Consider the following 22,630-nt stretch of genomic DNA (forward strand, 5'->3'; position numbering starts at 1 on the left):
TTTAATCCCAGCACTTGGGAGGCAGAGCCAGGCAGATCTCTGTGAGTTCGAGGCCAGTCTGGGCTACCAAGTGAGTTCCAGGAAAGGCGTAAAGCTACACATAGAAACCCTGTCTCAAAAAAAAAAAAGAAAAGAAAAGAAAAAGAAAGAAAGAAAGAAAAGAAAGAAAAGAAATTGGTCCATTTAATTGTCAATTAATAAATTCTATCTAGGAGCTGAGGAAATGGCCCAGTTGGGAAAGTGCTTGTAAATATAAACATAATGTAAATATAAAGTACCAGAGTTTGAGGCCCAGCGCCCACATAGAGATACCAGGTGTGGTGGAAGACACCTTTAACTCTAGCATTCGAGGCAGAGACATGAGGACACCTGGGGCTCACTGACCATTGGTGAGATCCAGTCCAGTAGAAAACCCTGGCTCAAAGGAGGTAGATAAAGAGGGCTCAAGAATGACACCTGGGATTGGATTATGCTCTGGCCTCTACACATACATGTATGCACTTTTATACACGCACCATGTGCACACTTACATTAAAAAAAAAAAAAAAAAAAAAACAAGTATAACTAAGGGCCAGCAAGGTGTCTCAGCAGGTACAGACACTTGCATGCAAGTCTGAGGACCCAAATATAATTCCCCAGAACCCACATAAATGTGGAGGGAGAGGAGCTGGAGAGATGGCTCAGAGGTTAAGAGCACTAATTGCTCTACCAGAGGCCCTGAGTTCAATTCCCAGCAACCACATGGTGGCTCACAACCATCAGTAATGAGATCAGGTGCCCTCTTCTGGCCTGCAAGTCATACATGCTGTATACATAATAAATAAATAAATCTTTAAAAAAAATGTGGAGGGAGAAACCTGACTCCACAAAATTGTCCTCTGACTTCCACCCACGCACCATGGAGTGTGTGTGCACGCACTCACCCCCAGTAATAATAATTACGAAGGATAAAATTGAGACTTAGTCTTACTATGGTAGCCCCACTTAGCCTAGTGGGCTGACTTCAAACTCACAGAGATCTACCTATCTCTGCCTCCCAAGTGTTAGGTTATGCCCAAAGATAAAGATTTTTTTGTTTTGTTTCTTCGTTGTTTTTTGTTTTTAGTTTGCTGCTGTTCCTAAACATCTGGAGTCCTTCAGTTCCCATGATCATCTGTTCATCATCATGTCCCTGCTTCCCAGTTGGGGGAGCCTATGAGGATGCAATAAGCCAAGGAAAGCAGAGGACTCTGGATTGTCTGGGATGTTCTTAGTTCTTTTGAAATAGGGTCTTCGTATCCCTTGAAATTCTGGTGGTCCTGCCTCACCTCACTGGGGCTGGGATTTCAAACATCACCACATTGGGTGCTGGGAATTAAACCCAGTGCTTTTGCAAGCTAAGATAGCACTCTTCTAACTGAGCTGTGTGCCCAGCCTCTGTTTGAGATTTCCCATTAAATTATCATAATAAGGTCTAGAGAAAGCAGGGAAAACTAAATCAAAGTATCAAGATGAGATGCTACATCTACTGACATCGGAATGTACAAAAGGACCCTTGGAGTCAGCTGTCTGTGAGAAAGTAGAAGCCATTTATCCACTGGAGCTTAGTCAAAAGTCTCCCAGAGCAGGCACACTCCTGCAATCCCAATTATCAACAATAATTAACAAGCAGGGTACGTTAGAAGTCAAAAGGGAAGTACCCTGTGTGGTGAGGCTAAAATGAATCAAGTGCTGCAGACAGCTATCTATAGACCCGTTCAGTCTGTGTTAGAGCGCTGTGAACAATTAATTGTGTGCCACCGCCTTGGCTGGTACTGGCCACCCAGAGAATACAATCATTCCAGGTCTCTATTCTCAAAGGGTTAACAGGTTGGCAAAGATGTGAAAACAGTAGCACTGCCGGGGCAGGGGGCAGCCCAGGGGACTAATACAGGAGAAGGTAGCTTCCTCCATGAGGACCGCGGAGACATTCCCCAGGCCCAGGCAGGAGGCTGGCCACAAGGTCGCCTGCCAGACCACTCCAGTGTTGCTGAGTCCTGCTGTTTTCGAGGTGGCTGTCAGACGCCTGGGTGGCACTGCTGAGGGGAGGCTATCCCTAGTCATCGCCCACGGGAACAGTGATTAAAAACTCCTTTTATTCTCAAGCCAGACTGCTATGGACCGTTCCTAGTTGGTTAAATTTTCCAGAGAAACCTCGAATTGGTGATCTATTTTTTTTTTCTTTCCTCAATTATTTTTCATTGCTCTGTTTTACATTTGCATGAGAAAACTGTAAATAATGCGTAAAACGCTCCCAAACTCCTGACACTGCTCCTTACTTGTGCCTTTCTCTTTAAGACGGGTCCCGGCCCGAGCGTCTCCAGGCAGGAAGTCTCCCAAGGCCGCGCCTGCTTTAAGAGAGGGGCGGTGCTCTGCCCGGAGGAGGCGGAGAAATCCCCTCCCTCCCCCGGATCTCCGGCTTCCGGGAACCCGCAGGAAGGCCACTAGTGCGGAGCATCCCAGGCCCCAACCCTCCCTGGACAGCTGGACCCTCTCCCTGCGAGGTGAGGCCGTCGGGGCTCCTGGGCCAGTTGGGGAATCTCCTGCCCGCCCCGGCCACTGCGGCTCAGCCCTCCCACTCCCCCAAGTCTGCCTGTGCACCCCCGGGTCCCTGACTGCAGGGTTGCCAGCCAACACGCAAGCTCTGCTAATTGCCTGGCTCTGCCATAAGCTCCTTACACGCACTATCTTATACAATGACCTAGACACCATCATGAACCCGTTTTACAGATGAGGAAGCTGAGTCCTCGAGGAGCGCACACACAGCAGAGAAGCAACAGAATCGGGACTCAAACCCAGGTCTGTCTGACCACAGCATCTGAGACCTAAAACCGGCTGCATTGGAGTGCCTTCCCCATCCCCCCTCCCAAATCTAGGCTCCATTCCACTTGCTTCCATCTCCAGGCTTCACCTGGTCCCTAAACATTTACACAGTGAGAGACTCCTGCAGCCAGGCTCTTCTGTGTTGATATGGGGCCTCTTGTAACCCACACTGGCCTCATCCAAATAGCATGGGACAATCTTAAACTTCCTGATCCTCCTGCCTCCATCTCCTAGGTGCTGGGATTACAGTTATACACTAGATTTTGCAGGTCCTGGGTATTGAACCCAGGACTTCCAACATGCTAGGCAAAGCTCTCTCTCAAATGACCTACAACCCCAGCCATTCCTTTATAGCAGTTTTATTATTAGCTGATGCTTAGATGTACCCCTTATATAAACTATCAATCCCCACTGAAAATAGGCAAGGGAAAGCAGTTATGGTTAAAGGCAGCTGTCCCCGGCATGGTCAGAGTCCATTCTGAGACCCACATGGTGGGGGAAAGAACTGATTCCCATCGCCACACAAGACAAAGACATGTACATACATTTTTAATTTTTAAGACAGGCTCTCACTATGCGGAGCATGTTGGCCTTAAACTCATCGAGATCCGCCTGCCACTGCCTCCGAGTGCTAGGGTTAAACGTGTACGCCACTCACCGCAGCTGGCTATAAACTTTTCTTTTGGTATGATTTTTTTGCAGATTGTTCCATTTTCCTAAGCTTATTTATGTCTTTGTTTTAGACCCCCGGAAATTCTCTTCCTCACCCCTGGGAACAGAGCCTCTGGCTGAATGGCAGCTGCAGATGACTTGCAGTTTGAAGGTATGGCATTGCGTGCCCACCTTTATCTTACAACCATAGCTTCTGCTGCCAGGGCAATGGATTTCATTTTTGACATAGAGGTTCAAGGATTTTATTTCAGACATCGTGGTAAGAGGCTGTTGGCCACACCAAGGTGTTTCCAATTTGCCCACACCAGCTGCTTATTTTTCTCACAGAATTCTTCTGGTTGGCAGCAGACATCATGAACTGGGCATAGCCCTTGCCTTGTGTTTTCTAAGCACTTACTGTATGGACACTGTTGTAAACTTCTGGGGCAAACACTGTCACAGCCATAATTCTCCACCTTGTATTTGAGCACCGGTAAGAGCGCTTGCTGCTCTTCCAGAGGACCTGAGTTGGGTTCCCAGCACCCATCCATATCAGCCTATAAATCCAGTTCCAGGGGACCTGACACCTCTTTCTGACCTCCACAGGCACCTGCACACAGTTAGCATACACTCACCCAGACACACAATCATACACATATATAAAAGCCAATCATGTATCTGGCTGTTCCTCACCCCCTCACCATCCCATCAGCTTCAGGGTACAAGGGCACCTTTGACACTGTGTGTCTAGATTACAGTCCTTCCTTCCTCGGCTCCTTGTTTCCCACCTCACTGGGAGTGGAAGCTTGGGAAACCAAGCTCCACTAGCTACTTCTGATCTTTCCATTGTCTTTTCTTAGCTCATGTCTTTTCCCACTCTTCCCCTGCCACACGGGGCTTGTGACTTCAGAGAGTCCCAGCTTAGGGCCTTTGTGTCTTCCAGAGAGTTCGCACGGCTCCTCCTTGCTGTCTTCAGACCTTGCTTCATGGAGAGCCCTTCATTGGTCGTGCTGTAGTGCAAGGAAGTGCAAGCATTGTGAACAGTGTTTGCAAAGCCCCTGCCGAGGGAGGAAGAAGGTTTAACTTTTTCTCTCTCTCCAGAGAGAGAGGCCAGCAGAGCTTGTTAGCCCAAGGTGACGTGAGAGGAGGCGGGCAGCGATGAAGACGATGCTATCGAAATGGTGTGAAGGCCTTTGGCTTCAGAAAAGAGCACATGATACTGAGGATGGCCCGGAAGGCTGTCCTGAGGAAGAATGGTAGATGACAAGGTGAAGCTCAGGAGCCTGCTGGCAGAAGTCACTGTACTTCCATCTGGAAGCAAAAGAGCTTCAGATAGGCCAGGATGTCGGGGCGGAAAAACATTACTTGCTCAAGAGGCTGAAGTTGACCTAGCACAGAGGAGAGCATGTGGGCCATCGGGGAATACTCACCTTACACTCCAGAGGGCGCCACCTGCTGCCATTCCACCTGTGCACACTTCCTTGTCTGCTCCTGGGCCCTTCTTGTTTTGTAGACCACCAGGCTGGCCTCGAACTCACAGAGATCCGCCTGCCTCTGCCTCCCGAGTGCTGGGATTAAAGGCGTGTGCCACCACTGCCCGCCAGGCAGTAGCCTGCCCGTTAAATGCTGTTGCTTTGATTTTCTTCATGAAGTATTCATGGAGCTGTGGGCACTAAGAATGAGCTAAGTAAGAGCTCCACTCCACTGCTGTACCCTGTGAGTTACAGTGTGGGTTCCAATGGTGACCACTGCTGCTTCCTCAGGCCTTCAGAAGTTCAGAGGTAAGCTAGGTGTGGTAGTACCTGCCTGGACTCTCAGCACTCAGGAGGCAGAGGCAGGAGGATCGCAGGTGTGAGACCAGCCTGGGCTGTGTAGTGAGATCTTGTATCAAAGGAGAAGAAATTTTAGTGCTGTCCTGAATTTCATTCATCCTAATCAGAGTATTGGGGTGTTCAGAGAAGTCTCCATCACTGCCAGTGCAAGTTAATGAGGAAGGTTCTTCTGGACAAATTTAGCAGTATGTTCCAAGAGTCTGAAAAAGCTGGCCTAGGGCTAGGGGATGGCTCAGATGCCATGCAAGTGTGAGAACCTCATGAAAGAAGTGGGCAGGTGTGGTGGCCATCTAGCACTAGGGAGGCAGAGACGGGATTCCCTCAGGCAAGCCAGCTAGCTGATCTATCCTGATGTCGTGGTTTGAATAGGTATGGCCCCCATGGGCTCATGTGTTTGAATGCTTGGCCCGTAGGGAATGATGTTCTTTGGAGATGTGGCCTTGTTGGAGTAGGTGTGGCTTTGTTGGATGACATGTGTCATTGTGGGGGCAGGCTTTGAGGTCTCATATATGCTCAGGCTGTGGCCAGTGTGGCAGACTGTTGTTCACTTCATGCTGTATGCCGATCAAGATGTAAAACTCTCAGCTCCTTCTCCAGCACCATGCCTGCTTGCACACTACCATGTTTCCAGCTATGATGATAATGGACTAAACCTCTGAAACTGTAAGCTAGCCTCAATGAAGTGTTTTCGTTTATAAAAGTTGCTGTGGCTCATGGTGTCTCTCTTTTTTTTTTTTTTTTTTTGAGACAGGGTTTCTCTGTGTAGTTTTGCGCCTTTCCTGGATCTCACTTTGTAGACCAGGCTGGCCTCTCGAACTCACAGAGATCTGCCTGCCTCTGCCCAAGTGCTGGGATTATAGGTGTGCGCCACCACCGCCCAGCTAAAGCTGAGTGATTTTTATTCTATTATTTCCACTTTGGTTTTGGTCCTCATGGTTTCTATGGTGACTATATAGGACTTGCTTGAGTCAGAGATGTTCAGGTGCATCAGGTATCCTACTAAAGGCTTAGATAATACTCCCCACCCCTCCTTCACTGTGTTGTATGCTCAGGTGGATCTTGAGTGAAACCCTCCCATTTCAGCCTCCCTAGTGCTGTTTTCAAAGCCACCTCTGCTGATACGGCTCGTAGCGGAGCTGAGACAGTCAAGAAGCATGAGAACTGGAAGCCAGGTCCTTAGGCATGCTGGTCAAGTGCTCTACCACTGAGCTCCATCCTCAGCTCCAGGGCTTCCTGTGGTGGCAAACACCCAGCGGCCAGTGTGGGAAGGTCTCCAGGCCTTTGTGCTTTGCTTGGTTTCAGAATTTGGCGATGGGGCCACTCTGCTAGCCACAACCCCAGATGCTACCACAATAAGCATTGAGGATCCTGATGAGACTTCCAAACACCAAGCCAGACCCCGAGGAAGCTCGGGGAGAGAAGAGGATGATGAGCTGCTGGGAAACAATGACTCTGACGAGACTGAGGTTTGAACTTGCCTTTCAGTTTTTCCCTTTTCCTTGCTCAGAATTTAGAGTCCATGTGTTTACTCCTTCTTTCTTGTGTTCCTGGTTCAGTGCCAGGCAGTGGTGACACAAAGGTGTGTGACCTGGTGACATCCTTTTGGGGGAAACAGACAGGTAAACAGACCATCACCTGTGGAAGCACTTGTGGGTGTGTGAGTCAGGAGAGCAGATGGTGGGGGGGTTAGGGGAGGCTTTCCAGGGTCAATGACACCTTGTCTAAGAGGGGGCGTGACGAGGGGAAGAAGATTGGAGGCAAAGGGAAGGGTCTTGGTAAAGTCACGGAGGTGTGGAAGAGCACGGTGCAGACAGGAACAGCCTCTGTCTTCTGCATTGGAGTGAAGGATGTGTGAAGGCTGGAGGTGAGGCTACAGACAGGCCAGGACCCTGTGAGTTTCCATCCATCCATCCATCCACAGTGGGTTCCCATACCTTCTGAAAATCGTCAGGAGCCGGTGGGCAATTTAGACCATGTATCTAGGTAAGTTTAAAGATAGTTTGTATTTGGTGGCCTTAAATATAAGTTGGAGGGCCGGGTGGTGGTGGCGGCGCACGCCTGTAATCACAGCACTCGGGAGGTAGAGGCAGGCGGGTCTCTGTGTGTTCGAGGCCAGCCTGGTCTACAGAGTGAGATCCAGGACAGGCTCCAAAGCTACAGAGAAACCCTGTCTTGGAAAAATAATAATAATTATTATTATTTTATTATATATTGGAGGAAGACAGACTAGAGTAGAGCCAGAGAGAGCCAAGCAAAATGGTCTTGACTAGAAGCAGTGGGAGTGGACTGAACAGGGCTTGGGAGATGGGGTAGGTGAAGGAGAGAGCAGGAGGGCCTCGGAGAGACATGGAGGCCTCCCTCTGATCGGGTGTGTATTCGACAGGGGAACGGTATTTCTTCAGTGTTCTGCATGTGGGATTGTGCCCACAACCCACGAGAGGAGCGCTTGCTCAGTGTGTAGCAGTGGCTTCACCATGCAGCTCTGGGGCACCATCACCAGCTCCGTGGGTCCTTTGTCACAAGTGGGATCGAAACCAGCAGACTAATCCTGCAGTGAGGAGAAAGTCTATTCTAGAAAAGATGTCCAGAAGACTGCAGTGCAGCAGGCGCTGGAGAAGTGGGCAGCAGGCTGTCCCGCTGGGAGCGTGGCCAGGAGCAAGGGGGTACATCTCGTTCGGAGGGAAGGTCTTGAGTGTCCTGTGTTCTCTGGGAAAGGACAGAAACTCAGTGCAGCTCCGCAGCTCTGCTCATGGCTCAACATGTGCTTGTCATATGTGTGTTACAGCTCCCACACTGACTTTACAACAGCCATGTAATGAAGCCCAGGGAAGCCTGCGGGGTTGTACATACCTGAAATCCAGGCACTCCAGAGGATGAGGCAGGATGATGAGGGGTTCAAGGCCAGCTTGGGCTACATAGTGAGACTCTATCTCAACTAAAAACAGAACAAAACTGTAAAAGTCTAAGGACAGTCCTGTGTGGTCAGAGTGAGTAACAGATTTGTGGTCACTAGCCTTACCCGTTTACCCATAGCTTCCAGTTATTTCTCTTGGCTGCTGGCTGGCTGCTTGTGGTTCCCTGTCTCACGCTCTCCTTAGAGGTTTCCATGTCTAATTAGGGCGTCGGAAGCCGACCTTGGCCTCTCATCCCTCTTGTGACTGGGATGGACTCAGCCTTTGAACGTTAGCTTTAGGTGGGATCCTTGTAACCTAGGAAACACAAACTGGGCCAAAAATGTTTACAGAGGCCAGGACTGAAGATGAGTTACTAACACATTTACAGCCGTGAAAGGGCCAGCCTAACGGGATAGGAACCCAGTTCAGGGAACAGGGCAGTTTTCACTGCTGACCGAGTGGCCTTTGGGTATGTGAAATAGTACCTAAAAAGAACCAAGTAGTCTAGAGAGAGGTGGCTCAGTGGTTAAGATCACCTGCTGCTCTGCCAGAGGACTAGAGTTTGGTTCCTAGCACCCCTATCAGGGGACCCCAAACTACCTATAACTGCAATTCCAAGGGATCCAGCACCTTCTGGTCTCTGAGGGTACCTGCATGCACGCGTGTGAACGCACAGATACATACACATAAATAAAAATAAAATTAAAAATTCCAAAAAGTTAACTGTTACTAAGTGCAAAGCAACAGTTTAAGAAAATCTGTTCCTTTTTCGAAAAAGGTGTATTTATTTTTATTTTATGTGCCAGTATGTGTGTCTGTGTGCATGTGAGTGCAATGCCCAAGGATGCCAGAGGATGGTACTGCATCCCCTGGGACTGGAATTATGGGCAGGTGTGAGCCATTATGGGAATGCTGGGAATTGAACCCAGGTCCTCTGCAAGGGTAGCAAATACTTGTAACCTCAGAGCCATATTTTCAGCCCCCCAAATCTGTTAACTTAAACATTGAGGATAGTTTTTAGTTTTATGTCAGCGTATTAAGTTTTAATCTTGGGAATTAGTTTTCAACAACCTTTAATTTAAAAAAAATTAATTTTTATGCTTACTGGTATTCTTTCTACCTATGTACACCTGGTGCCCAAAAAGGCCAGGATAGGGTTTCAGATTTCTTCAGACTGGAGTTAAGGATGGTTGTGAGCCACGGTGTGGGTACTGGATATCAAACCCAGGTCCTCTGCAAGTACATCCAGTTCTTGTAACTGTTACATCATCTCCCCAGCCCCAGTAACTTTGAGTTAGTGTTAGCTTGATCACACGCATAAATTGTTTTTGTACAGCTGCCCCAGAGCACTGTGACTTCTGGTTTTGTTTTTTTATTCTTCATTTTGTTTTGGGGAAAATCCTTTACTTTAGGGCATGGTCTAATTTTACATACAAAAGCCTTTCTTACCCCAAATGTTGTCTTTCCTATTAATTCCTGTATGATCGTATATTTTAATAAAATGCAGAAAGAAACTGTTTTAATAGGCCAGTAAGTTATGGAAACATGTATTAGACCTGTGCATATTATCTCCTCATAGACTTTAAGACAGCAAAGAGTCCTTGAATTTATGTTAAGAGCACTCGCTGTTCTCCCAGAGGTCTTGAGTTCAATTCCCAGCACCTACATGGCAGCTCACAACCATCCGTAACTGTGTTCCCAGGGTGTGGTGGTTTGAAAGAAAATGACCTTAAAAGGGAGTGGCACTATTAGGAAGTGTGGCCTTGTTGGAGGAAGTGTGTTACGGTGGAGGTGGGCTTTGAGGTCTCATATATGCTCAAGCCACACGCAGTGAGACAGTTCATTTCCTGTTGCCTGCAAATCAAGATGTAGAACTCTCAGCTCCTTCTCCAGCACCATGTCTGCCTGTATGCCACCATGTCCCACCATGATGATAATGGACTGAATCTTTGAAACTGTAAGCTACTCCAATTAAATGCTATCCTTTATAAGAGTTGCCAAGGTCATGGTGTCTCTTCACATCAGTAGAAACCCTAACTAAGTCACATGGGATCTGATGTCTTCTTCTGGTGTGCAGGTATACATGCAGATTATATATACTCACATATCTATGAAATATATGTACATACATATGAACTATAAATATATATGTATGTAAATAGTTAAAAGAAAAGTAAGAAGAAATTGGGAGTGTTTGGAGTTGACCTTGTTTCATGTTCCCTCTGACAGTTACTGGCCGGCCAGAAGAAAAGCTCTCCCTTCTGGACATTTGAATACTATCAGACATTCTTTGATGTGGACACTTACCAGGTCTGTGAACCGGCTTCGCTCTTTATTTTCCATAAGGGGACGTGTTTCTTCTGATGGAGCAAGCATCCTGTGATCCCGCTGTACTGGGAGTGGTCTTCCCAAAGCACAGAGGATTACTTCGTGTAAAAACTCTGCTGCAAAAGCTCAAATAACCAACTTCCAGTTTTGTAGTAGTTGAGTAGCTTAAATCCTAAGGAAAATTAACCTTGGGTGGAATTCTTGCTGTGTTGACTTGCAGGTCTTTGACAGAATAAAAGGGTCTCTGCTGCCGGTTCCTGGGAAGAACTTCGTGAGGCTGTATGTCCGCAGCAACCCAGATCTCTACGGTATGTACAGTGCCTTTGGCTTCTCTGCCACATCCTGGTACGTTCCAGTAAACGGGAGGGTTGCCTGGACGGTTAGAGAATTTCACTGTTAGTAAGGTGTACAGCGTGTTTAGTTGACTCTCTGAGATTTAGTGACAATCTGTGCAAAGAATTTGGGAGGACGGAATTTCATGTTACGTGCGTGCTGCAGCTGCCATTACTTGCCGTCCTTTGGAAGGCTCCAGGTGACGTCGGTGTCTGTCTGAGGAGGGTGAAGCTTTCTGAGTTCTGTTGATTTTCCTCCGCGGAGGATTGGGTGGTGTAGGGCGAGTGTGGAGTAGGTTTTTGTGGTTGTTTGACCGTACTCCATAGTCTCGGGCATTTGAACACTTGGTCCCCAGTTGGTGGCGCTGTTTGGGTGGAATTAAGAGGTATGGCTTTGCTGAAGGAAATATGTCACTGGGGGTAGGCCTTTAGGTTTCAAAAGCCACATGCCATTTCCAGTTATGATCCAACATGCATACCCTCAGCTGTTCTGCCTGCCAGCTGCTGCCACCCTTCACCACTGCGATGGCAATGGTTGCCCTGGTCACAGTGTTTTATCACAGCCATAGAAAAGTGACTGATCAGTTCTCTCATACTTTGTCATTCATGTACTGAGTTCCTTCTCAGCTACCAGGGTGCGTGTGTGTGGGGAGGAACTGGCTCTCCATTGAGAGTCTAACACAGGGATGGGCTAAGGGATGGTTGTAACCCCTGACTCCCTGGCTATCCGAGGAAAACGCAGAGGCTCACCCAGGGCTCCTGAGGAGAGGGCTGCACACCGTGGCCTTTTGTATTTGAGGGGAGATGAGGCAAGATGGGGACATTCTTCTTTCTTTGGACTCCCCGTGCTGGGCTGTCCATTCTGAGGGCAGCTCTTCTCCTTCAGTTAGTCTTTTCTGGAAATGTCCTCACAGTCGCCCAGTGGTGCGTTCCCTAGGTAAGTCTAAATCCAGTCAAAGTAACAATCAAGACCAGGCCAGCAAGACGGCTGGCTCATGGGTAAAAGTACATGCTGTGCAAAGCTGATGACCTTGGTTTGATCTTGAAAACCCAGTGGAGGAAGGATAGAACCAGCTCACAAAAGTTATCATTTGACCTCATGTGTGTCCTTATTTGGGGCACTCCAGCATGTATGTGAAGACTCAAAGTTGATATCAGGAGTCTTTAATTTTTTTTTTAAAGACTTATTTATTTATTATGTATACAGTGTTTTGTCTGCACATATGCCTGCAGGCCAGAAGAGGGCACCAGATCTCATTATAGTTGGTTGTGAGCCGCCATGTGGTTGCTGGGAATTGAACTCAAGACCCCTGGAAGAACAGCCAGTGCTCTTAACCTCTGAGCCATCTCTCCAGCCTGATATTGGGAGTCTTTCTAGGTTGCTTTTCACTTTGTTCTTTGAGGCAAACAGGATCTCTGTAGTTCTTGGCGAGAAACCTGTAAGCATCAACATGGGTAGATGTCAGAATAATGACAAATGCAGCTGCTGGAGGCTAGGAATGCTGTTTTGATATCATTGACAACTGTGCACACTCCCATAGATGAGACCAGAGGTTACTATGGGTGTCGTCCCCAGTTTCTCTTCACTTAATTATTTGAGGCAGGGTTACTGAGGCTGGAGCTTGTTGACCTGGCTAGACTGGCTGGTCATGGTCCCAGTCACCCTCCGGCCCATGTTTCCCCAGCACCCACTGGTCCCAGTCCTCCTCTTACTGAGTCTCCCCAGTACTGGGTTACAAGTGTGCATGGTTGTGTCTGGCCTTTCACGTGAGGGTAGGAGATGAAATTCAGATCCTTATGCTTTTACGTCAGATACTTACTGAGCCATTTCCTCAGCCCTATTAAAAAGATATTTTTAAAGCAGTATATGTACATACACCTGTTCGTTTTATTATTCTTTGCTGTTTTCTCTGTTACAAATATTTTACAATATAAAATCAATCATATAATAATACATTAAATATTATCAATGCCCTATTAATATACTATATATTAAAACATTGAATATAATAAAATTAATATATAATAATTTTGGAAATGCCCTTCATTATAAATATAACCCAAATTTAGGTTTCATTCCACTTCCACCATGTAAAAGTTGGGATTTGGGAGGAGAGGGGAAGAGAGAAGGCAAAATGAAGTAACCTGGAAGAAGCTGGGGTGAGTGTATGCTGCATGACACTGGATCAGGTAGCTGGAAAAAAGGTTACTGAGCCTTGATCATCATGGGCCTTCTCTATCAGCCTGAGGGATTTAGATTTTGTTTGTAAGCAGTTGGGGGTTCATTCAAAGCCTGCAATGAGGAGAGAAGGAGTGTAACAATACCTCAGAGACAGTTTAAAGCTAGGACAGGTTTCTGGTGAGTGCGCACATTGGAATTACACAGGCAGAGTGGTAAGCAGGCATCCGTGGCCTTTTAGGCCTGAAGTGTCTGTGTTATTAGCTTAGGGCTCAGAACAGCCAAAGAATGGCAGGCAAGGTGTCCATGGGTACAGTGGACTCCTTGACTCCAGGATCTGATCTGTGATTCAACCCACCAGAGCTCAGGAGTAAGTTTGGAAAATGCTGCTCTGTGCTAATACACGGGTCTTGGTTGTTATTCCCAAAAGGTCCAGTAGATCACCTCCCACAGCACGGTCACTGCATAATCTGAAGACGATGGAAGTGTGTGTGTGTGTGTGTGTGTGTGTGTGTGTGTGTGTGTGTGTGTATGCTGTGTGGAGATGATATGCAAACAGTGTATCAGTTTATACAAAGGACTTGAGCATCTCTCATGTGAGTGTCCTTCAGCATCCAGGAGCCGATCCCTTACTTACACAGAGGGGTGGCTGCCTAATTGCCTCCCACACCAGGTTTCCTCTTGCTGACAGATAAATCCCTCTCTCAAACAAGACTTCCCGGGCCCTCCATGGTCTGGCCTTGTCCGTCTCCGACCTCTGGTTGTCCCCTTGACCTTGACAGTCTTTCCTTGATTTTGGTCTCTGGGCATGCTCTTCCCTCTTCCTGATTCAGCGGTCTTTTCCACCTCTTCCCTTGAAACTCCTGCTCTTCCTTAGATCCAGCTGGGACAGGCCTGGCTCAGGTTTGGCACCCTTCCCTTCTGGTGTGCCCCTGGCAGACTCCTAAGACTAGATGTTGTACAGTACCTCCGTGTGGTACCTGATGTTCTATAGGCAGTGACTATGTCCCTATCGCACATTGATATGTGCCAAGTGCCTTGCCCAAGGCCTAGCAGTAGTATGTGTATTTAGTAAATATTGGCAGAGAGCATGCGTATGTTCTTTGCTTCCAAGTCATATGACACTATACTGTTTGGCCACTTGTGTTCTTATGCTTGGATGGCCTAGCAAACCTTTATTGTTGTTGTTGTTATTATTATTATTATTATTATTATTATTATTATTATTATTTTATTGTATGTGTGTGGGTGTTTTGCCTGTGTATACATTGTTTACCACATGCCTGCCTGGTGCCTGTGGAGGCCAGAGCATCAAGTCCCCTGGAACTAAAACTACAGACACTTGTGGTGGTACTGAGAATTGAACCTTGGTCCCCTGGAAGAGCAGCCAGTGCTCTTAACCACTGAGCCATCTCTCCAGCCCTAGCAAAGCTTTTTGGTAGTGGAGGTTTTGTATGTTTTGTTTTGATTTTTTTGTCTCTTGTGGTATAATAAGCTAAAATAATACTGTGAGATTTACCCTGGACCATGGCAAGGAGCCTTCACTCTGGTGAAGAAGCGAGTGGCTTGTGGAAAGCTGATATTGGTGACCCCTTGGGGGTCATTGATTGCCTCAGTTCCCTTTTCTACCTTCAGGAGTCAACACTTGCCTTTGAAAGGCCCGCATCCATCTGTGTTATTTTCCCCAGATGCAGTAATTTTATTAATTTTATGATATTTCAAGATGCCTGAAATTAGCTCCAAAGATGCTGCCAAATATTAGTAAAAATGAAAATTTTAAATATCTCAATTTAAAAACCATTGTTTGTTCTACATAGTAAATTTATTTTTTATGTGTGAGATGTTGTGTATGTGTGGTATATGTGCGTTTTGTGTGTGTGTGTGTGTGTATGTGCATGCATGCACACATGTGCATATCTGTGTGTTTGTGTGGAAATCTGGGTTGACACAGTGTCTTTCCTTGACTCCTCTCCACCTTGGTTTTCTGAAGCAGGTTTCTCGCTGAAGCTGAAGCTCATCTATTTGGCTGATCTGACTGTTCAGGGAGCTTCAGAGATTTACTGTTTCTGTTCCCTGCCCCTTCTCCCCCAAAATCTGCCGTTATAGCATGTGCTCCCATGTGTGGTTTTTCACATGGGTGCTGGGGAGCCAAATGCAGATTGTCAGTCCTGCATGGCAGGCTTCCTACTGACTGAGTTGTCTTCCAAGACCCATAGTACTTTAAAGAAAAACTGAGGGGGCTGGGCAAGGTTTCTCTGTATAGCCTGGCTGTCCTAGAACCCACTCTGTAGACCAGGCTGGCCTTGAACTCACAGAGATCCACCTGGCTCTGCCTCCTGAGTGCTGGGATTAAAGACATGTACCATCACTGCCCAATTAAAAAAATTAAGATTTATTTGTTTTATTTTCTTATGTGTATGAGTATTTTGTCTTTCCATATGTATATGCACCACATACATACCTGGTGTATGCAGAGGTCAGAGAAGGGTGATGGATCACCCAGAACTTGAGTTATAGATGGTTGAGAGCCACTATGTAGGTGCTGGGAACTGAGCCTAGGTCCTCTGCAAGAGCAACAAGTACTCTTAACTGCTACACCAACTTTCCAGACCCCTTAATACCTTTTCTAGGTAAAAGGGGATAAGGACGGTGTTAAGAAATCAAGCATGCCGGTCAGTGATGGCGCATGCCTTTAATCCCAGCACTTGGAGGCAGAGGCAGGGGGATCTCTGTGAGTTTGAGGCCAGCCTTGTCTACAAAGTGAGTTCCAGGATAGCCAGGACTGCACAGAGAAATCCTGTCTCGAAAAACCAAAACCAAACAGAGCAAAAAAGAAACCAAGCACAGGATGAAAGGACTTGCTGTTTTCATGAGGAGCTGGGGGAGAGTCTCCAGGGGAGATGATGGTTAAATAGAAAGGTACACGGCCAGATGTGTGTCTTGTCATCCGTATAGCTTATGCACATACATGCTCAGGATTCACTAGAAACAGCAGGAGCTCTGGAGACACATGCAGAGCTGGGACCAGAGGGAAGGAAGCGTGCTTGCTTTTTCCCGTGTTCTCTTTGGACCTGGAACTATTATGTTGTTGCTTGTGCAGGAGGGTTTTGTGGGCTGGCTGTCTGACTTGGAACTCACTGTGTAGACCAGGTTTGCGTCAATCCTCCTGCCTCTGCCTCCTGAGTGCTGGGATTGATTACAGGCATGCGTGACTGCCCAGCTGTGACTAATCACCTTTTCACTAGAAAGGGAAAGGAGACAACGCCAAACACATGGTCACATGGACGGCCCTGGTTAGACTTCTGAACTCCGTGTAAAATAAAACAAAAAGACACAAACGTGAGAAAGATTTGTAGCGGACAGAGGGGTAGACAGTTGTTGTAAGGAGACGGGAGAGGGTGGGATGTGAGAGTGGTCACTGTACATTATAGACATGTATAAAACTTTTTTTTTTTTTTGAGACAGGGTTTCTCTGTGTAGCTTTGTGCCTTTCCTGGAACTCACTTTGGCCCTGAACTCACAGAGATCCTCCTGCCTCTGCCTCCTGAGTGCTGGGATTAAAGATGTGCGCCACCACCACCTGGCACATGTATAATACTTTAAAAATATAAGTTTGTCCAAAAAAAAAAATGACAGCATTTAGCTGTGTCTCTCCAGCCCTGTCTGTCTCTGTCTGTCTCAGGCATACACAAACACATGGATATGTGCACATACTTGCACACACAATGATGGTGATTAAATAGGTTATAGACTTTTTTCCCTTAAGATTTATTTATTTTTCTCATGTATGTATGAGTGTTTTGCCTTCATGTATGTGTGTGTATCACATGTGTACCTGGTGCCTGCAGAGGTCAGAAGAGGGCATCAGAGTCTCCTAGATCTGGAGTTATTGGCAGTTGTGAGCCAGTGTGTGGGTGCTGGGAATCGAACCCAGGTCCTCTGGAAGAACAGTCAGTGCTCTTAACCACTGAGCCATCTCTCCAGCCCCCAAGTTGACTTTTGACTGAAGTCTTCTCCTTGCACTTCTCTTTATTTATAATGCAGAAGACCTGGCTGATTCAGCTATGTGTCCTCTGATCTTAAGTTGGGTGCTTGGGGACAGGAAGTAATCTTTGCTTCTTGTGTTCTGAAGGCTAAACAAAACACTTGTGCATGTTTGGTCCTTTACTGGGGAACCATACGTCAGTGTCTTCATTCACTTGGTTACGGGCTGTGTTTTGGCCATGGATTCTTATTGCCCCTGCTTTTTAGAGCATCTAATTAGAGTTGTGGTTTGACCTTTTGAAAGTGAACATTCCCATTAAGTGAGTGTCGATTACATCCAAACTTCTTTTCCTCTTGCCTGTCTGATGAGGAAGAGGCTGGTGAGAAATGGTTCTGAGAGAGTCTAACAGCAAATACCTCATTTCCTCTCGCGGCGTCTTCTGGTTGCTTTGCAGGCCCTTTTTGGATATGTGCCACCTTGGTCTTTGCCATAGCAATTAGTGGGAACCTTTCCAACTTCTTAATCCATCTGGGAGAGAAGACATACCATTACGTGCCCGAATTCCAAAAAGGTAGGTGAATAGTGTGGCTTGTGTTGGATGTGGACTGTCTGTAGCTGAGCTTTTACCCTCTGAGCACATTGTCCGGTCTCTAGACACACTGCACCCGGCTCTCAAATACGGCTCCCACCTCAGGGTTCTCCACCTCATATCTGTATACCCACACACAATCCTCCTCCCCACCGTGGTAAAATGCTATTGCATATAACCTTCCATCCTAAATCTATATTGTTCACTGGCACACATACTTTCACAGTGTCGTAAATCTGTGTGATTTCTAGGGGAGCTCTCAGACTGAATAGTGAGTGAGTGGAGTTTATTCTAAAAATATACAAAGGACTAATGCAATGTGCGTGAAGTCTTTACTGCAGCAGTGTTTGCATTATCCGGGGACTACAAACAATAGAGGCATTGTTCTTTAAGTTCAGATGGCTCAGCTAGCTGAGATGCCTGTAACCACTAATTATAAAGCACCTAGAGCATCCTGGGAAACCAGTCACTATGCCAAACGGGTGCCTGTTACGTTGGCAGTTTTGCTAATGACAAATCCACAGTGGTCCAGACTTGGAGAGGACCACAGAGAATGGGACCCCAGCGTGGGCTCGTAAATGACATTCTGGCTTTAAAATGTCCTTCTTCCTTTCTCCTACTCTTCTTTGACGTGTGTGTGTGTGTGTGTGTGTGTGTGTGTGTGTGCGTGCGTGTGTGTGTGTGTGTGTGCGTGCGCGCACGCGCGCGCGCATATGCCTGTATAGGAGTGTGAGCACATGTGTCACATTACACACGTGGAGGTCAGCGGACACCCTGGGTGTTGGTCCTCACCACCTTCTTTGAGATGAAGTAATTTGTTGGCTGCTGCATGCTCCAGACTAAGCTGGCCTGTAAGGTTCCAGGGGTCCCCTGTGTCCGCCTCCACATAGGAGCACGAGGGTCACAGATTCACACCACTGTATTCAGCTTTAATGGCATCTAGGGAATCCTAACTCAGTCCTCACTCCTACCATAAATGCTTACCCCTGAACTGACACCCATCACTAGACTTCTTATCTTAAAAACAACCACTATTGGGCAGTAAAGAGAAAACAGGTTACAGGGACTTGCAGGTGACAGCTAGTCCAAAGTGGAGGAAGGTTAGTCTGATTAGTTTACCAAGGCCTGGTGTCCCCCCTACCCAGGCCTTGCTAGGAGGCTGTGTGCAGCCCGGATGAGAGCTCAGGCTCCAGAACTGAACACGGGCCACAGGTCCCAGCTCTCCCATTCACCCACTTCTTCCTCTTAGGCAATGTTCCGAGTCTCAGATTCCTCACTGGCAGATGGAAATGATAGTACTCACATTATAGGGCTCTTATAAGAACGAAGAATGGAGCCTCATTCAGAGAAGAGTCTAAGGTTAGTCAAGACAGTGAGTTCTAGGACAACGTGAGCTACACAGTGAGACCCTGTTTCAGAAAAAAAAAAAAAGTTTTTGATGTGTAAGGAGGTTAGAATAGTGGTACATATGAAACAAATTCCATAACTATAATTATTGCCATGTTTATGTGTATGTATGTATAAAGGCATGTATTTATGTGAGAGCATTCATGTATTCTTCCTTTTCTTTTTCCCCTTTACTCAGTGTAAATGTGTGTGAGAGGGGTGTGTGTGTGTGTGTGTGTGTGTGTGTGTGTGTGTGTGTATGAGAGAGGAAGAGAGACAGACAGACAGAGAAAGCCAGAGTCCATGTATCTTTCTGTTTCTCTCTTTTTACCTTTGTTTGTTTGTTTGGAGAGAGGGTTTCTCTGTGTAGTCCTGAAACTCCTTCTCTACACCAGACTAGCCTAGAACTCAGAGATCCTCCTGCCTCTGCCTCCCAAGTGCTGGGATTAAAGGTGTGTGCCACCACTACCTGGCTCTATTTTTCTCCTAGACTGAATCAATCTCATGTAGTGTGGCTTTGAACTCACAGAGATCCACATGGATCTCTGCCTCCCAAGTGCTAGGATTAAAGGTGTGCGCCACCACTGCCTGGCCTCTATGTTTAATCTAGTGGCTTGTTCTGTCCTATGATCTTCAGGCAAGTTTTATTAGGATACACACTGTATCACCACAGGAAACGGAAATAGGAAGGTTTTATAACTCTCCACCTGGAGTTGCTTTGCCTAGGATTAGAACCCCAAGGCTTGGAATCTGCTTTGCCTCAGACACCGCGTTGCCTCTCGTAAAGCTCTTGAGCGTAATGTCTGATGTCCAGCCTGTGCTTAATACGCAGTAGCTACTTAATAAGGTCGGGTAGAATTTCCTTCCCCATCCCTTCTCCACCCAAGGAAAAGGGATTATGTTAGCAAAGCTGCATGTGGCTCAAAAAGGGCATTCCAACATGAGAAAAAGCTGCCATGGAGCCCTCCAAGGTTCTGGACAATGGCATGTTTTAATCGGTCTGGCTGTAATTGCTAGGAGGGGCCTGTTTTTGCAGGAGGTGTTAATTGAACTGTTCGCTGATTTTCACGTTGGAAGGGTGGGGGCCTTGGCTTAGCACGGTCTAGGATTGTCACTCCAGAAGCAGGAAGACAGTCTTGGGAGTGCTGCTCTTCAGGAGAGGAGACCAGGAGACCTTCCAGTGATGGCTCCCAGGAGCCGCTAACAAGCATGCCTGCTGCTGATGCAGAGTTATTTATGTGGGGAAGAAACCAGCATGAGGTTAGCTCAGGCACCCCTGAGCTGGAACTCTGTATTTTAGAGACAAATCACTAGACAGCATGCAGAGCAGGATAATCTGTACCCAGGGCATTTAAATACATTTGCTAAAGCAATCAGGGTCAGCTCTTGTTTTGCTAGGGAGGAAACTTGTTCTTCCAGTGGAATAGTTGGATTTTGTTTGATCCAAAAGCTCAGTGTACTTAGATGTGTTTTGGTATGGCTCTCTGAAGTATTTGAGTTATGTAATTCAGTTGTTTCAGTTAGTAGTTTTTAGTCACTGAGTCCTATAAAACCATATAGGAGACACTGGTCACTACCACAAAGATACATGCTAAGGAATCATTAGATCAACAAACATTTATAAAGCACCTACTGTATGCCAGGTGCTGTGCCAGGCCCAGGAAATACGGAGCAGAAAAAGGATGTGAAGCAGCCGGGTGGGGGTGGCACATGCCTTTAATTAATCCCAGCACTCAGGAGGCAGAGGCAGGTGGATCTCTATGAGTTTGAGGCCAGCCTGGTCTACAGAGGGAGTTCCAGGACAGCCAGGACTACACAGAGAAACCCTGTCTCAAAAAAACAAAAAACAAAAAAACAAAACAAAAAGCACGTGAAGCACCCTGATAGTATGCTTGCTAAAGGCTTAATGGAGACAGAACTGTCTGTCATTTGCAGTATCCATAGCGGCTACCATCATCTATGCCTATGCCTGGCTCGTGCCTCTGGCTCTTTGGGGCTTCCTCCTGTGGAGAAACAGCAAAGTGATGAACATCGTTTCCTACTCGTTTCTGGAGATCGTGTGTGTCTACGGCTACTCGCTCTTCATTTATATCCCCACAGCAGTGAGTACCATGCCAAGTGGAGTAAGCGGAGCTGTTTGGGGTGGAAGATTCAACAGTATTCCATGGGGCCTTGTTCTTTTCATCCTGCTGCTCCCACGCCCCTGGAGGTTCCTTTTGAATGTGAAGTGTAGAATGAATGGGTGCGGGGAAGGCAAGGGCTCTAGCCGTGTCAGGAGCCCTGGGTTAGCACCATCCACTAGCATGTGAGTGCTCTGCAAAGCCACCAGGCAGTTCATGTCCTGCTGCCGAGCGGCTCAGGGGCTTGTGAACATAGGTGCTGGGAAGGGACAGACACCTCTGAACGCTCCCTCATGTTCTTGCCTTGTCCAGGTGCTGTGGATCATTCCCCAGAGAGTTGTTCGTTGGGTCCTAGTCATGGTTGCCTTGGGCATCTCGGGGTCTGTGTTGGCAATGACATTTTGGCCAGCTGTTCGTGAGGATAACCGGCGCGTCGCCTTGGCCACCATTATAACGATCGTGTTGCTTCACGTGCTGCTGTCCGTGGGCTGCTTGGTATGTCTGTCTCTACTGTGCCCTCGTGGGGTGCTTTTAAACATGTATTTATTTATTGTGGATGTACAGGTGTAGGCACATGCATGTGGAGGTCAGACAGTTCTCTATTTCCGTTACGTGGGTTTTGGGGCTCAAGCTCAGTCCCTCAGCCTTCCCCACAAGCATCTTTATCTGATGAGCCATCTCTCCAGCCCTCTGGGTGTGTATCATACACAAATGTCAACACTTTGCAAAATCCTCAAGCTGTTAGACACAGTGGTCCTCTTTCCCTCCCTCCCTCCTTCCCTCCTTCCCTCCTTCCCTCCCTTCCTTCCTCCCTCCCTCCCTCCCTTCCTTCCTTTCTTTTTCTTCCCCCCCCCCCCAGACAGGGTTTCTCTGTGTAGCCCTGGCTGTCCTGGAACTCACTCTGTAGACCAGGCTGGCCTCGAACTCACAGAGATCCTCCTGCCTCTGCCTCCCAAGTGCTGGGATTAAAGGCGTGCGCCACCACCACTCAGCCACAGTGTTTTGTTTTGTTTTTTAACTGACACTGTGACCCAAACATCAAGACTGTCCCGGAAGGAAGGTGGCAGAGGTGTGAGGATTTGGTTGTAGTGTGTGGCTTTCCTGGTTTCTGTGATGTGGTTAAGATTCAATGTCTGGCCCGAGAGGTGTGAGTGGCCACGTGTCTCTCTCTAGGGCTGGGGAACAGGATGGGGACTCTGCCAGCTGCTACCTTTTTGGTTTCCTGTCCATGGCTAGACAAATGTTGGACATTTAAAGTTTCCTGGCTGGTTAGAATGAAGGGGAAAAAAAAGATTTCATGGGTGGGAAGCTTAAAATTGGAGTCAGTTATAGACAAGTGGATTGTTTCTAAGGTGCACAGTATTTGAAGGATGTTTAGGTGTGCCTGAGTATCCTTTCAGGAAGAGCATAGGCTTTCGAGTCATGCAGGCCCAGTAGAAGGCCAGCTCTGTCGTGTGGTGGCTGTGTGGGCTTAGCCATGGCTCTGTGCTCCT

The 22,630-nt window shown here is 47.2% G+C and overlaps 1 protein-coding gene across 3 annotated transcripts in view; it reads left to right on the top strand.

Annotated features, from left to right (window-relative positions):
• Positions 1-2,103: 2,103 nt before the first annotated feature.
• The window catches only part of Yipf1 (Yip1 domain family member 1), a 32,492-nt gene continuing 11,965 nt past the window's right edge, over positions 2,104-22,630 (top strand). The window contains exons 1-10 of one of the 3 annotated variants that reach the window (XM_036179140.1): positions 2,104-2,181; positions 2,317-2,522; positions 2,724-2,817; positions 3,585-3,664; positions 6,627-6,790; positions 10,448-10,528; positions 10,767-10,854; positions 17,497-17,613; positions 20,953-21,119; positions 21,450-21,632. In XM_036179140.1, coding sequence (XP_036035033.1) covers positions 3,634-3,664; positions 6,627-6,790; positions 10,448-10,528; positions 10,767-10,854; positions 17,497-17,613; positions 20,953-21,119; positions 21,450-21,632 — 831 coding nt within the window. In that variant the 5' untranslated portion in view covers positions 2,104-2,181; positions 2,317-2,522; positions 2,724-2,817; positions 3,585-3,633. The remainder of the gene's footprint in view (positions 2,182-2,316; positions 2,523-2,723; positions 2,818-3,584; positions 3,665-6,626; positions 6,791-10,447; positions 10,529-10,766; positions 10,855-17,496; positions 17,614-20,952; positions 21,120-21,449; positions 21,633-22,630) is intronic. The other 2 variants (XM_036179139.1, XM_036179138.1) reach the window with 2 other exon arrangements.

Source organism: Onychomys torridus, chromosome 2 (genome assembly GCF_903995425.1).
Source record: "Onychomys torridus chromosome 2, mOncTor1.1, whole genome shotgun sequence".
Classification (NCBI taxonomy): Eukaryota; Metazoa; Chordata; class Mammalia; order Rodentia; family Cricetidae; genus Onychomys; species Onychomys torridus.